This window comes from Balaenoptera acutorostrata, chromosome 16 (genome assembly GCF_949987535.1).
Source record: "Balaenoptera acutorostrata chromosome 16, mBalAcu1.1, whole genome shotgun sequence".
NCBI lineage: Eukaryota > Metazoa > Chordata > Mammalia > Artiodactyla > Balaenopteridae > Balaenoptera > Balaenoptera acutorostrata.
In genome coordinates, this window is record NC_080079.1 from 12,059,963 (window position 1) to 12,075,935 (window position 15,973).

The window sequence follows — 15,973 nt, forward strand, 5'->3', positions numbered from 1 at the left end:
GTCGGAGGATGCCCACGCAGGCCCTTTCAACAGGACCCTCCGCCAGGTCTGAGCTTCCGCCTGGCATCCACTGACACTTCCTAGCAAAACCACATTGAAACTGGGTGTCACCTGCCAGGCCTTAGTGATTGGAGTGGAGACCTGGCACAGTTGCTGATGGGCACAATTAAAATGAACAGAGCAAGATGTCCTACAAACCACACTGCCGAAGCAGGACATTAAGAAGCTCCTTTTAAGCCCTGCTTCCGCTATTCTAAGCCAGCCTCTTCCCTTCCCAAACCTCAGGTGCCTGATCTGTAAAATAGACGCACTAATACCCATCTTGGGGAGTTGCTAGGAAGATCCAAAGCAGGTCATTGCAGTACTAGACCCAGAGAGCCTAAAGAATATGGTCATGTCAACCAGGAGAAGGCGTGGAATATTGGTGAAGGACCAGACCTGGCCCTGCTCCTTACAACAGGCAATGGGGCTTTGGTTTTGCAGAGGAAGAGAGATTTATGGGCCTAACGTTTCTCCATATACACCCGGTTTCTCAAAAGACTGAGGCCGTCTTACAGGGACAGATAAGACAACATGAAGACAAGTCATTTAAAAGCAAGTAACAGAAATGAATCTGAATGTCATCAAAATGAAAAATCTTTGTGTTTCAAAGGACACCATCAAGAAAGTAAAAAGACAACCCACAGACTGGGAGAAAATATCTGCAAATTATATATCTGGTAAAGGACTTGTACCTAGAACATAAAAAGAACGCTTGGGGCTTCCCTGGTGGCGCAGTGGATAAGAATCTGCCTGCCAATGCAGGGGACACGGGTTCGATCCCTGGTCCGGGAAGATCCCACATGCCGCAGAGCAACTAAGCCCGTGCACCACAACTACTGAGCCTGCGCTCTAGAGCCCACGAGCCACAACTACTGAAGCCCACGCGCCTAGAGCCCGTGCTCTGCAACAAGAGAAGCCACTGCAATGAGAAGCCCACGCACCGCAACGAAGACCCAACACAGCCAAAAAAAAAAAAAATAAATAAAGAACCCTTAGGATTCAACATTAATAAGATAAACAACCCAATTTAAAAATGGGCAAAGGATTTGAATAGACTTTTCTCCAAAGACGATATACAAATGGCCAATAAGCACATGAAAAGGTGCTCAACATCATTAGTCATTAGGGAAATGCAAATCAAAACCACAATGAGATACCACTTCACACCCACTAGGACGAAAAAAGAAGACAGAATATGCCAAGCGTTGGAGAGGATGTGGAGAGATTGGAACCTTCATACACTGCTGGTGGGAATGTCAAATGGTGCCGCCACTTTGAAAACAGCCTGGCCATTCCTCAACTGATTAAATATCAAGTTACCATGTGACCCAGCAATTCCACTCCTAAGTATATACCCAAGAGAAATTTAAAAACATGTCCATGCAAAAACTTGTGCATGGATGTTCATAGCAGCATTATCCATAAGAGCCCAAAAGCGGAAACATCCAAGTGTCTATCGGTTGATGAGAAGATAAATAAAATGTGGTTTATCCATAAAAATGGAATATTATCCAGCCATAAAAAGGAATGAAATACTGATACCTGCTACAACATGGATGAACCTTGAAAACATGCTAAGTGAAAGAAGTCAGTCACAAAAGTCCACATATTGTATGATTCTACTTATATGAAATGCCTGGAACAGGCAAATCCATAGAGACAGAAAGTAGATTAGCAGTTGCCTGGGGTGGGAAGAAAAGGAAATAGGGAGTGATGGTGATGAGTACAGGGTTTCTACTCAGGGAGATAAAAATGTCCTGGAATCAGATAGTGGTGATAGTTGCACAATTCTGTGACTATTTTAAAAAGCATTGAACTGTGGACTTTAAAAGAGTAAATTTTATGATATGTGAATTATATCTCCATAAGCTAACATTTTATTTTATTTTTTTAAACTTTATTTTTTTTTTTATTTGTTGACTGCATTGGGTCTTAGTTGCAGTGCTCGTGCTTCTCTCTAACTGCGGCGCACGGGCTTAGTTGCCCCGCGGCATGTGGGATCTTAGTTCCCCGACCAGGGATCGAACTGGCGTCCCCTGCATTGCAAGACGGATCCTCAACCACTGGACCACCAGGGAAGTCCCCATAAGCTAGTATTTTAAAAATGACGTCTGTTGTGCTGAATGATATATAATACTGTTTTCAGGATCATCCATTATTATTATTTATTATTATAATTAGGAATATTTCCTGGTCCATCTCCAGCTCAGAGCAATCCTGCACCTGAATACCTGCCACCTGTATCACCTCTGATCTGTAGGTACCTGGAAAGTGAGCTGCCCAGATCTCTACAGAGCCCAGCACACATGTCTGATTCGACCAGCTTCTGGGCAGCTTCTCTGAGCTGTCTCACCAGCACTAGAAATTAGCCTGCCAAACAGACAATGTTTTCAGCTTGGGGGTTGGGGAAACGTAGGCGGGAAGCAATTTTCCATATGCTCCCCTGAACCCCCCAGCCTTCCTTGCTGGTCGGTGGACTGAGAGAGAAAGTGATGTGTCACATCGGGACCAAGGCAGTTAAAGCTCATGTGCGTCTTTCACTCCTCTCTTCCCCTTTGGTGGTGGAGACACGAAAGCAGCCAGGACCCCTGATCTTCATCCAGAAGAGACCCAGGCAGAGCATGCATGAGAAAGAAAGAAATTTCTGGTATGTGAAGCCCCTGAGATTTGGGGTTTGTTTGTTGTGGCAGCTAGCATTAATCATCCTGACCAATGCACTGCCGTTGGCCAGTCTCTCTGGCCAGCCCTCTGAGGCTGAGGACCCTGTGGACCCCTCCTTGGCCTCTCACAACTCCCCAGCTGGAGTTCATGTCTGAATGATTTCCTCATTCAACGGCCTGAATTTGAAAACACAGACTAGGAAGGGGGAAAGTCAGATGAGAGCCACTGCTTAGGGAGAGTCTTATTCATACCAGCTCCTGGGCTCTGTCCTGCTGGTATTTATGACCCTCGCCCACTGGACAGAGCAGCCTGAGGCTCCGGGAGGTTAAGTAACTTTCCCAAGGCCACTCAGCTAACAGAGGCCAAGCCTGTCTTCCAACCCAGGTCTACCAGGTTCTAAAACTCGCCTCCTCACAGCACTCTGCTGCCTTCGTGTCAGATCTCAACAGCTTTCAGCCCATCCCAAAGCCCACCCCGGGCTGGTGTCCTCTAACTGCCCCCAGAGCAAGGCTGGCCGTGTACGGGCAACTGATGCAGGATTCTGGGCAGCGTCCAAAGAGAGGACTTGGCCTCTGAGATGGACGCCTTCAAGCCAGGGTTTGGAGAGCATCATCGCATGGGGAGAGAGAATCCGGCTCCGGGCATGAGCTTTGACTTTGAGCAGGGATTTTCAGCCAGACTCTCAGCAAACACACTCCGTCAGACACTGGGGGACACAGGCCAGCCAAGTGTCAGCTCGCCAGAAAGAGACTTGAGGCGGGAGAGGGAAGGGGCCCATAGAAGGAAGCTTCCCAGGGCCCCTCATTGTCTCATTCAAACCAACTCACAATGGATGAGAGCCATGTGTCCAACACTGTGCACGGGGCAGGGGACACAGAGAACAGATGCCATCATATCTGCCCAGTGAGCTACTAGCCTGGCCACCTACAGCAATGGCCCTCATCCTGGGTACCCTCCTTTCCTGGGGGCACCTGCACCCACTCAGTGACTTGAGATGGAAACCAGAGAGTCACTTGGGACTCCCCTTGCTCCCCTTCCTCATGCCCCACACCTGCCATCCCCCGAGAGCTCCTTCCCCCAACATTCCCAAGGCCCTTGGTCTTCCCATCCCCCAACCCCCTCCCCCCACCCCCCGCCCCGTCCTGCCCCAGCTGCAGCAGCAGCTCCCGGGATGGCCTCCTGCCTCCAGCCCTCCCCCTCCCCTTTCTCCTCTGCGTTGGGGGAGAGACCATCCTAAACTGCAAATGGCATTCAGAGTCCTAGGGGCTCCCCACTGCCCTTAGGATGGTGTCAAACTCCCCACCGTGGTTTTCCAGGTCCTGCCACCCAGAGGGCCCCTGTAACACTGACCTCTCCCCCACACACACACCCTTTCCCACCTCTGCACCAAGGCCGCTCACCCTCAGCGCTACTGACACTTGGGGCCAGATAACTCTTCGTGGTGGGGGCCATCCTGTGCATCGCAGGAGGCTCAGCTGTACCCCTGCCCATGCGCGTTAGATGCCAGTAGCACAAACCCCCAGTTGTGTCAATCAAAATTATCTCCAGACACTGCCAAATGTCCCCGGGGTAGGGCGGGGGGAGGGCAAAACATCCTCAGGTGAGAGCCCCTGCTCTAGACCTTTGCGCATGAAAGGCCCTTCTCCTTTCCTTTCATTCGCACCTGGCTTCCCCTCATCATCACATTGAAATTTGATTCCGCTGCATCAACTCCCAGAAGCCTCCCTGGCTCACCCAGGCCGGTCTAGGACAGCATCCACAGACCTTCCCACCCTCACACTTCCCTGTGCACCGTCCGCCACTGCTCCCATCACACTGCATTCCACCAATCTGTTGATGCCCTGTCACCCCCTCTGGAAGGTGGGCTCCTCAGAAGCCACCTCCTCCGGGGCGTGGAAGCACTGACCCCACGGACCTGCAGAAGCACAACAGAGCAGCGAGCTCGGAGACCACCCAGGTGGGAGCGATGGCTTCTGACCAGAGGCAGAAAAGGCTCTGTGCGGAGGAGCAGAGACACAGCGGGAGAAAGACGAAGTGGGGGCAGCCCCTTCCGGGTGCGGGGCCTTGCAGGGAACAGACGGACAAGGGCAACGAGATGGGGACATCAAGATGAGGCTGGGAGGTGGCGTGGCTGGAGCCCAGCGTGGGGCCTTTGGGAGAGGAAACTGGAGGCCAGGTCGTGAAGACCCCTGCCTGTGTTCTGCAGCCCAAGATGTATTCAGCAGGATGTGAAATTGAGAAAAAAAAAAAAAGTTTGGGAAATGCTTTATTAGCAGTTAAGCAGGTTTCTTTACTGAGGGACTTCTCAGAGCCTTTAGTCTGCTCACAGGCCGGGTGAGTCTTTACAGGGGAGAGACACGGCGAGCAGTCCTGCCCACAGGTAATTGTCCACAGAGGAGTCCTTTTCCCAGAGCCTCTTGAACGGTCGGTGTCGCACAGTCTACCCTTTGGAAAACGCTGCCTGGAGCCGAGACACGTGAGCTGCACCTTGAGGAGGGGGTACAAGGTGCGGACGACCTGGGTTTGGGGACAAGGGTCCTGGGGGCCGTTCAAAGGCCTCAGAGCCAGTGCTGGGGCCTCAGCCACGTGGCTCCTCTCCCAGCGCTCGCTCGCCAGCACCGGGGGCATCTGCAGCGCTGACAAGTAACACAGGCTCCCGGGAGAGCGACTGCAGGAAGGACTGGGAAGGCAGCGCAAAACTTATTATCGGAAAACAGTCAACGCACGGGACCGCTTCGACCACCTTCCCCAGGCGCCTGGGCCATAACGTATGCTGTGGTTTACCTTTTTTTAATTGAGGAGTACTTAAGGAAAAAATGCTGCCAAGCTCTGAGGCACCTGTGAAACGGTCTGAGCTGATGGGGGAGGCTGGGCCCCATCCCTGCAGGAGACAGAGGCGGCGCTGAGCAGGGGTAGCGAGGTCCGGAGGGCCCCGACTGGGGTCCGTGAGAAGAGGCTTCTGGTCAAGGTTGGCCAGTGGGGGAGAGAGGGAAGTGGCCCCTGCAGCAGCCCTTGGACAGGCCAAGCGAGCCAGCAAGGCCAGGCAAAGGGACGACCTCACGCTCACCACAGGTCATGGCCAGGCCAGCAGATGCGCGGCGGCGGGCGGGTGTGCGGTGGGCACAGTGCAGCACACTGTGCAGCACAGGGGCAAAGCCAAAGGCTCTGGGATCACCGCGACCTGGGCCCAACGCCCAGCTGTCACCTGGGACAGTGACGGCACCTCCTGAGCCTCCCGGCCCTCGTAAGCCTCGCAGCCCCATCACCCGGCGACAGCAAGACTAGGTGAGACCGCGCCTGCACACACTGGGTCCTCAGTACCTGTTAGTCGCCACTGTTTGAGGGGGAATCCCAGCAGGTGGGCAGCCCGAAAGGGGGGCGCAGATGGAGAGCGAGACGGACAAAGCTGAGCCACTGTGGAAACCACCTTGGCCGAGGGCAGCAAGAGTCTATCAGCTGCGCGGCCATAGCAGGTCACTCCCTGCTCTGGGCCCTGGCAGCCGCCTGTAAACAGGGCTGTCTATCCACCTCTCATCTCGTGAAGGCCGGAAGCGTCACAGACAGAGTCTAGCTGGTATCTGGCTGGCTTTAGGTGCTCAGCAGTGAGCTGTTCTCTTCCCCTGGGGTATTTACGCCCCTCAGGCCTGTCATGCCCGGAGTGGACTCCCTGGGTCAAGTGGTGGCCGGGAGACCGAAAACATCCACCTGCAGCCTCTCAACAGGTCAGCGGCTGCGACTGCGGGCAAAGGGGGACCCCGCTCAGACACGTCTCCTCCTTGACCATTTTCAACCTAAAGACTTACAGGCCCGTATCTGGAACAAAGCAAGGCCACGCAGCCTGGTGGCCCTGCAGATGGAGGGCAGCCAGGTGTGCCCAGGGCCACGCCTTGTGCAGAGCGAGCCAGCCCTGTCCAGCGTCTGGAGGAGTTTATGAACATGAATCCACTCGCTTCTGAAAAGTGCAAAGGCCCTGGGGTTGCTTGCCATTCCATTAAGAGGTGTGTATGATTACTACGGAAGCAGAAGCAGAAAACGGAAGCAGCTGGGGGTGGTGGCTCAGCAGGAGCCGGAGAAAGGGACACGGAGACACTGCTGGGGTGAGGCTGGGCCGGCCGCCGGCGGGCGCTGGAGGCGAGCACACCTGCTCCGGAGCAAGGGCTCAGTGTGGCACGCGCGGTCCTCATCACGCACTCAGGCCCCTGGGACCTCCCGAACATCCCAGGGGGCAGCGAGGGTGTGAGGTGGGAGCAGAGCTGCCAAGGACCCCTGTGACCCCTGCTGAGAACGACAAGGTGACTCAAGGGACTTTCACGCCAGGTGAATAAAACATACAAAACTGTGCAGAAACCATCCATAGGTACAGGGAGAGGAGGAGGCCTGGCTGTAGACTCGGAAGGAGCTACTGTGGGTTTAATCCCCTCGTGTCACCCTGGATGCCTTCACCAGGGGCTTTCAGCAGCCCGCCTGCTGCTGGGGGAGCTGGTGTGTGTGAGCGGGATTCCTTGTGTCCACAGTCCTGCCTCTGACTCCTGAGTGGAACTCGGCCGGAGCAGCTGCAGCATCCATGTTTAACTGCCTCCGGCGTCCGTGCCGCCATGAATGCACACAGGCCATGGGGGTGACCCAGCCCTGAGGCCCTTCAGCATACTCCAGAACACTTCAGAGTACTCTGCATTCTGCTGTGTGTTCAGCTGACTTTGCCTCTGCCAGCACAGCTTCAGCCAGCTGCTTTCCTTCCCATCACCCCTGGACCCTTCCCGTCACACTGACCTCTCAGAGCCACCCCTGCTGTGCCCTTTCTTCTGGGCACTCTGACCCCTGCCTCAGCCTGTCCTGCCACAAACGCCTGGGTGTGAACAGTGGGAAGTATGAGGGCCCCTGGAGGGGACTGGGCCCCCAAGAAGCAGGCCTCCCCACCCCAGGCCTGGTGTGGCCTGGACCACTGCCTTGGCCTTGCCAGGCTTGGGTGCCTCTGGAGGAGGATGAGAATTCTGGATCTGGAGACCAACGGCACCACCGGCTGGGCACTCCTCACATGGCCTGGCACAGACCTGGGGGCCCATATTCCTCTTGCTTTGGGGTTTGGGCAGCCTCTTACCTTTGGGGTGAGGTACTTGGTCATAATTTCCTTCCCTTTTTCTCCCAGTTTTTCATCTGGAGTAACTTCATATTCTGCCTAAAACAGAAGAAGGAAAAGAACAATAATAGATTTGTTCACGAGCTTCTCATAGTTGTAGAACCTTAGAGGCCCCTGGAGAAGACACCCTGGAGGTCACATGATCAATCCCCTCCTTCTACAGGGCAGAGAGTGAGGCCCAGAGAGGGGAGGAGCCCTGACGTCCAGTCCAACCTACTGTGCTCCACCACAGACACATGCTCAGAACTGGGGCGGCACATAAGAATCACGGGGGAGCCAACGATGGTGCTCGGGCCCCGCCCCATGCCCATGGAGTCAGACCCTCTGGCGATGGGGGCCGGGCACCCAGGCAGCTGGGGTTGAGAACCACCAGCTTAGGAAAATCAAAGGAAGCTGCTTGAATATAACTGGAGCCACCAACCTCGAAGATCCTCGAGAGAGGCTGCCTGAGGTCACACACCTTACAAGCTGTGTGACCTTGGACAGTTTCCTCAACCTCTATAAAGTGCAGATGGAAAAAGCACCTACGTGTAGGGTGATTGTGCAGAGAGGACGTGACAAAGACGGGCACATAATAAATACTCATTGTAATTACTACACCTTGCAAGAGAAGACAATAATATGCATTCTGTACCTTTTACAGCTTTTCAGTTTACAAAGGGAACATACAGAGATATTTCAGATGCTCCTATATGAACCTGAAAAGGGCCCAGGTAGTGGCACAGGAGGGCAGGGGCTGCTGTCATACCCCTTCATCTGCAAGCAAAGAGCAGGAGGCTCAGCAGAGCTGCCCCGGGTCCCCGGGAGGTGGGTGGGGTCGGGGGGGCTGCAGCGAGGCGGCGGGGCTGGGACTTGGCCCTCCAGGCCCAGACCTCCTTCTCAACAACACCAAGGAACTTAGGACCCTGATGGCTGGCCAAGCCAGTGGGACCCGGGCTCTAAAGAAAGAAGTGAGGCCTCAAAAGACAAACTGTGGTATCTTCCTTGACCCAAGAGAGGCTCCTTCACTGCCATCTGACCCACTTGCTAAGCGGGTAAAAGGCCTCCTCGAGTTAAGGAAAAGCTTGGGTGAGCTTGCCTTTCTCATTTACACAAGGGAACTAATTGCAAATTGTTTATAACCATTTCAAAATCCACCTCCCAAGGACTTGTCAGCCTCCGTCCAAAAGTACAGCTATTTCAAAAGAGACAGGAAATGACATCAGCACAGAGAGACTGAAACTCCTTCCCCAGCCACCTCGCTGTGAAGTCAGACCCCAACCTCCGCCCCCCACCCCCTGGCCTGGTTCAAAGCAACCTCTCAACCCAGTGTCTAGGGTCCAATTTCTCCCCAGGCCAGCCCGGAAGACCCTCCCGGGCTGGAGCTGCATCTCCAAAGGGGCTGAGGGTTCTAGAGTACAACTGCCCCCTTATTTTCCGGGGGGAGAAGAGAAGCTCCCAGTGTCCATCCACCCTGGAAACCCCTCCTGGTGGTCTGGCGCTATGGGAATTTACCCAGACTGCTTTGCAGGGCCCAGGCCACAGGCAAATGCCCGACTACCTTTTGGGGGTAACTCAATCCCACGCAGAACCCTGGATTTGCACTGTCCCAAAACACATCTGTGAAGGCGGCTCTATTTAACCAAATGGAGGCCTAAGGCTCACTAATCAGCCTCAATAACCAGCTGAAAATATTATTGCTCTGGGTACTAAAACCCACGTTAAAAAAATAACATCCCTTTCAGGTCAGCTCCCTCCCAGCAGAGGCCCGGCTGGGCAGCTGGGCGCCACAGTTCCACGGGGCGGCAGCTGGGAGCACGCGGGGACAGGCATCCCCAGCCCGGCATCAAAAGGCCTTTCTTTGAAAGTCCATGTCAGGTCGCCACCACTTGAAGAGCGTTTGTGTTGGGAGGCAGAAAACCAACAGAAGGCTTCCAGCTGGGCTTTCCACACCGATTAAGTCACCTGGAGTGACAGGCCAAGTCTCCACGGTGACCCCCGAGAGGGGCTCATGGGGGACCCGTCCTGAGAGGCCACCTACAGAGAAAAAGCACCATGGCAGCTCGGCTGGGCAGAGCTCAGGCCGATCACACGACCAGAGGCGGGGGACCACCCGGGAACCCGCTGCTACGGGAACACCCTTGCCCAGGTAGCGGGCCAAAGCTGCTGAAATCAGCTTCAACCGGAAAACACAGGCAGCAAATAAGAGGCTGGGCTGGGCCCACAGCCTAGAATTTTACTATTAGAGTGGGCTCTGGAAATGGCAGCCAGACAATGACTTCAACGAACGGAGAGGTAAACCACATGCCAGGATGCCCCCGCGACCTCCACCCGTAAGAATTCCCTCCAACCAGGGAGGGTGGTGGGCTTGTCCCCTCCTCCCAGCAGAGGGGACACACACTGTCCTCCCTGCTGTGTCGCCCATTTGAAAGCTTCTCCTGCCCAGAGCTCAACCCTAACAGCCAGAGCGCCAAAGAGCTGCTGTGCCAGTCCACGCGGAGGGCATTTCTCTTCCCCAGATACATGCACGATGCCAACGGAGGGAGGCATTTAATGAGCCTTCTCTCTGCAGGGTGGTTTATGCCAAACACAGGAATGGCCTTTGGGGAGGAGATGCTGTAACACAAAGAGCAGAATACTACATTGAGTTTAAGGCAAAAAGAATTATTCACGTATCTGTACTTGCCAAAGAGTATAAACATCTGTGTACATCCTAGTTTATAAACCTAATATTTCATTCTCTTGGCTGGCTCTAATTGCATCATCCATCTCAGAAAATGCTAATAAAAATATGTCCTCTATTAAAACACATTTCCCTCAGATGAGTTTTTAAAAACATGAAGACTGCAAACCGGTACAAGGGGCCCTGCCACGTTTTCACAGAAGCCGGCACTGGTTTACAGAGCAGAGTCTGAGCTGAATTCCTCTCGGCCTCTGACCAACTTGAGATGTCACCTCCTCCTCCCAGGAGCCCTTCTCCTGCCCTGGCAGGAAGATGAAGTCAGAGAGGTTCTGAGGTCTCGCCACCTCCGGCTTCTGTAATTACCGATGTGGTCAGCTTTTCCAGAGTCCTCGCGGCAGGGACAAGTGACACGCCCGGCTGGCAGGGCTGCTCCCCGGGGCTCTTTCTGGAGAAACACCCGGCTCCTCCCACCTTGGCCTCAGCATCTTGCTGGTGCCCGACCATGGGGGTGGGGGTCTCCGTTTGCCCCTCTGGAGTCACTCCCCACCCTGCTGCGGGGCAGGTGACAGTGAGGGTGGGGAGTTCCCTGCGGGCTCCCTCCCCGCCTGGGCACCCGGGTTCCTGGACCCACTTCTGAAGACCCAGCTCCTGCAGCTGCCTTCCCCCACTCCTTCCTGTATCGGCCCCTCCCCTGTCCCTGCAGAGCTGCAGGTGTGTACATCGGCCAGGACTGCTTTCCCTGCTCTGCCCAGCACTCTTGTCAACTGTCCTCCATTAAACTCTACTTCATTCACACATGAGCGAGCCATCCATCTCCGGCCAGGCCCCTCACTGATGCCTGAACAATCCTTCAGATGGCTGGCATCGCCTGCCCCCTCCCAGCCCCCCAGCTAGAATGAAGAAGCACTGCAGATGGGGGTGTCCCCCCGGGGCCCCAGGATCAGATGGGCCTGGTCAGCTCCACAGCCTGTGCCCACCTGGGCAGACAGAGTGTTCTCTGGTCTCTGGCTGCCATGTGAGGAGCCCTCGGGCCTGGGTCAGGAAGGGATTCCATGGCCCAGGTTTCAATGGGATGGGCCCAGAGAAAGAAGGGAGGGAGGAGAGGACCCCTGGCCATGCGGGGTACAGACAGAATGGTAGGAGTGACCCCAAGGTGGCGGCACCACGGCCACCAGCTTGAGAGACACATCTTGGCGGAGGCAAACTCAGAAAAGAAGTTAGGAGGAAAGGGTGCTGACCCTCTCTCAGGGCAGGGGTTGGGGGCAGGTGACAGATTTACCAGCCGCTGTCAGAGAGCACAGAGGGGCTGTGCTCTCACCTGCTGTCTGCCCATCATTCAGAGAGCCTCCGCCCTGAGTGGCTCTCTGCCACCCCCGCACCGCCTAGCTACTCCTCCTCCTCCTCCTCCAGCCCCTGGAATTATTTCTCTGTCCTCACTCCCCGCAGCACTCACAATTCTAAGTGAAAAGAATCCCAACCTAGCCTAATTCAGGCAAAACCGTAATCTCTGGGCTCCTGGAATCCAAGGATGGGTTGAACAACCAAATTGTGGGGAAAATGGAAATGCAGCCTGGCCCAGAGCACCAGGAACCGGGGACACGAGCACTCCTGGAAGAGAGAGAGAGAGAGAGAGAGAGAGAGAGAGAGAGAGAGAGAGAGAGAGAGAGAGAGAGAGTGTGTGTGTGTGTGTGTGTGTGTGTGTGTGTGTGGCGGTTACTCCTCGTTCTCCCTCAGTGCTGCCTGGCTTGCTCCAGTGGTAGGAAACATGGCAGCCAGGTTTTTTATGCTAAGCCTCCTCTACCAGAGAAGGACTTCCCCTTCCCCCTTCCCCTATAAACCCCAGAGAAAGAACCCATTGACCTGCACTGGCTCACAGACTCATCCCTGCTCCAATCAGCTGTGGTTTTCAGGTGACATCATTAAGAACATGGCAGCTTCTACGAGAGCCATGTTGTTTGGGAGTACAGGTGGGACACCCAGGAGACTGGACAATCCCACAGATGTCCAGTATATGAACCTACTTTATAAGTGGTACTTTTTCAAGATGACCCTGCTCCCAGGCTTTACCAACTGCTCTGAGGGTCTTTATGTCCACCTGAATAATGATTACCACCCTCCACCCTCTCTCTTTTGGGAGATCACAGCAGTGATAGAAAGACAAAAATAAATACTGGGTATGATTCAAAAATAAGAGAAGCAGAATATTTAGTTCTGCTGGTGAGGCATTTCAATTCATTTTACAACAAAATTCCAGGATAACCAGACATATCTAAAACCAGGTGATAGCCCACTAATTTCACATGCCATAGTTCTGAGCTAGAGTGACTTTTAGCATTTCCTGATATAAGATTCCATTTGTAGTCCATTTGTAGTCCATTTGTAGTCATATTTGTAGTCGCCAGTCTCCAAAATGCACACTTTAATAATCCTCACATCCTGCTATTCATGTTCTTGAGAAGGCTCTTTCCATACTGAATAGGGCTAACCCGTGTAACCACTACAGTATCAGGGATATGGCAGCATGGAACCTCTGAGACCAGGTTATAAAAGGCATTGCAGCTTCTACCATGCTCTCTTGGATCACCTGCTCTGGGGAAAGCCAGCCATGTTGTGAGGACACTCAAGCAGTCCATGGAGAGGCTCACATGGAGGACAGCTGAGGCCTGCAGCCAACATCCAGCACCAACCTGCCAGCCATGTGTGCAAGCCTGGAAACAGATCAAGCCTTCAGATGACTGCAGCCCCAGCCAATATCTTGATGTAACCTTTAGAGAGACCATAAGCCAGTAGCACCTCAGTTAACCACTTCCAAATCCTTGACCCATAGAAACTATGAGATGATAAATGTTTATTGTTGCTTCAAGCTGTTAAGTTTTAGGTAATTTCTCACCCAGCAATAGATAATGAATACTTGACAGGTGTCTGAATTTATAGCTAGTATCTCTTAGTTCATTAAAAAATGCTCTTTCTTTCTTTTTTCAATCTTGCGTTTAATCAGAAAGCAAGCTCCATGAGGGCAGGAACTTAACTTCTCCTGCTCACTCTATAGTTTCCAACTGCTAGAACAGAGTGTGACACATTGGAGACATCTCATAAATGTGTGTTGAGTAAATCTGGTTGAGTATCTGCCAAACCTCCCCTAATCCCAAAGAGAAGAGACCTGAAAACTTTAAGTTGCACCCATGCTTGGGGACGGGAGGGTTTCAGATGAGCTGAGATGCCATCAAGGTTCCCAGAAAACAATTTAGAGAAGAAGTACATCAGTCTTTAAGAGGTCCATGGCTAGACCCTATTGGCCTGTGGAGGTTGACATGAGCCTGGAAGCCCTTCCAATCCCCTGACCAGCTAGGCAAATCTTCTTGGCCCTCCAGAAGCCAAATCTACTCAAGGCCTTGACTTGGGTCACTGACTCCATTTCCCTGGAGGGGAGGGCAATGGGGGAGTCCTTCTCAGGCTCCCAGAAGCTGCTTGACAACCAAGACTAAGGGCCGAATTGCCCCTGCAGTCTGATGAATGATGATTTGGGCTGCCCCCAAATCACCCAGGCCCCATTTTAAAACAGCCGATGTCTTCTGCTTGACTCGAGAATCTCAGTCTTTAGGACTGTGCAGGGGAACAGCCTTTCCTGGGGGCTATGTCAGAGCCGACGAAGATGGGTTAGTTTTTAAAAAACTCCACTTGGTAGAAATTCAATACAGAGGTGGGAACGGCGTGTATGGCTCTGACTGAGCCAGGGGCGCTGGAGCGGCGTGCAACACCAAGGATGCCGCCACCTCCTCCCTCCTTGGAGTTCCAGTCAGGATGGAAGAAAAAAGGTATTTCAGACGAGCATTGAGCCAGCCCTGGAAAACTCAGTAAAGTCTTCATGCGTAAAAGCGGTGTTCCAAAGGCTGTTCATTTGACACGTCAGGATGGGCGATGAAAGGCCTTGCTAATTCCCAGAGATGCAGACAAAAACGCCAGGGGATGGGGTGAGCCTCTCGTGAGGGGCGGCGGCGTTAAGGCATACGTAAGGAGCATTTGACGCGTCAACACAGGGAGCCAGACTCACATTTCCTTTCCAAAAGAGAGATCTTGGTACAGGCCCAGCAAAAGAGAACGTCTGCAAGACCAGAATGAAAATAGGCATCCACTGGATTTTTTTTCCTTCTTCTTCTCAAACTGACTATAAACGTCTAATAAGACACGTGGCTGGAAAATTCCACTGGCTCCTGGGTTTAGCCTTGCCCTGCTCTGCCTCATCAACTCTCCAGACAGGTCCCAAAGCTGCCGATGCCTCATCTTTTCCAAATGGGGAGGAGCCTTTGTCCGGGGCTCAGACTTTGGTCCTCAGCTCCTGCATCCACGTTCATCTCCTTGGTGAGCTCATCCAGCCCATGGCTCTAAGTACCAGCTGTATGTTGACAACTCCCAATTTGCTATTTCCAGCCCAGACCATTCTCACAAACTCCGGATTCTGACACCCACCTCCACATGGACATCTCCACTGGGCCGTCTGGTAGACATCGGAAGCTGAGTGTGCCCCAGATAAAGATCCTGACCTCCCCCCAAACAAACCTCCCACAGCCTTACCCTCTTTCCATCCTTCCACTGGTTCAGGTCAACGCTTTGAAGTCATCGCCAACTCTTCTCTCTCACCCCCAGGGCATCAGAGAATACTGTGAGCTCTGGTTCAAAACATGTCCCCAATCCTACCACTTGTCACCACGGCCGGCTGCTTCCACCCTGGCTTGAGCAACTACCCGCTCTCACCCATCAGAGCTCCCCACTCTGACCCTTGCCCCCCATAGCCTTTTCCCAACACAGGAGCCAGAGGGATCCTTTAAAAACCTAAATCAGACCATGGCATTTCTCTGCTCAAAACCCTCCAGTGGCTTCCCTGCTTCACTCAAAGTCAGAGTTCTTTAATGGCACAAGGTCTTGGATGATTGTCACCTCTCCTAGACCCCTCTGCCCTAGCTCCCTCCACTCCAGCCAACACCAGCTCCCAGTGAGTCCTGAGCATTGATCACCTGTCAGGTTCAGTGTTGTGAGGATTCAGAGATGATGAGCGATGTCTGTGCCACCCAGAGACTTCCAGTTAGTGGAGGAGAAAGGCACACAAATAGAGCCCTACTGGCTACACTCATCAGGCGTCTGTGACATGCCGGACACTGCCCTGAGTGGCGTGAACTCATTCAGTCTCTCCTCAACACGTCCACCACCATCAGGTACAACTACGGCCCCGCTTACAGATGAGACATGGGGCACACAGGGGTCAAGCACCTGCCCACGGTCTCCCTGGCAGCTGAGGTGGCACCAGCATTGCCTCAAGCTCTGTCTCAGGGGCCTGCACCCCCCCGACGCACCATTCTGCCAGCACCGCGCAGTAATGAGGCTCAGGTGTGTGTTGAGGCCTGGAGCAGAGGGCAAATGCGGAGAGAGGGCGGATGGGGGAGGCTTCTGAAAGCAGAGTGCAGGGGGATGAGCTG

The 15,973-nt window shown here is 53.6% G+C and overlaps 1 protein-coding gene across 6 annotated transcripts in view; it reads right to left on the reverse strand.

The window, feature by feature from the left end:
* The window catches only part of GRK5 (G protein-coupled receptor kinase 5), a 221,499-nt gene that overhangs the window by 45,190 nt on the left and 160,336 nt on the right, over nucleotides 1-15,973 (reverse strand). For all 6 annotated transcript variants that reach the window (XM_007173179.2, XM_007173178.2, XM_057531092.1 and 3 more), the window contains one exon: nucleotides 7,802-7,879. In XM_007173179.2, coding sequence (XP_007173241.2) covers nucleotides 7,802-7,879 — 78 coding nt within the window. The remainder of the gene's footprint in view (nucleotides 1-7,801; nucleotides 7,880-15,973) is intronic.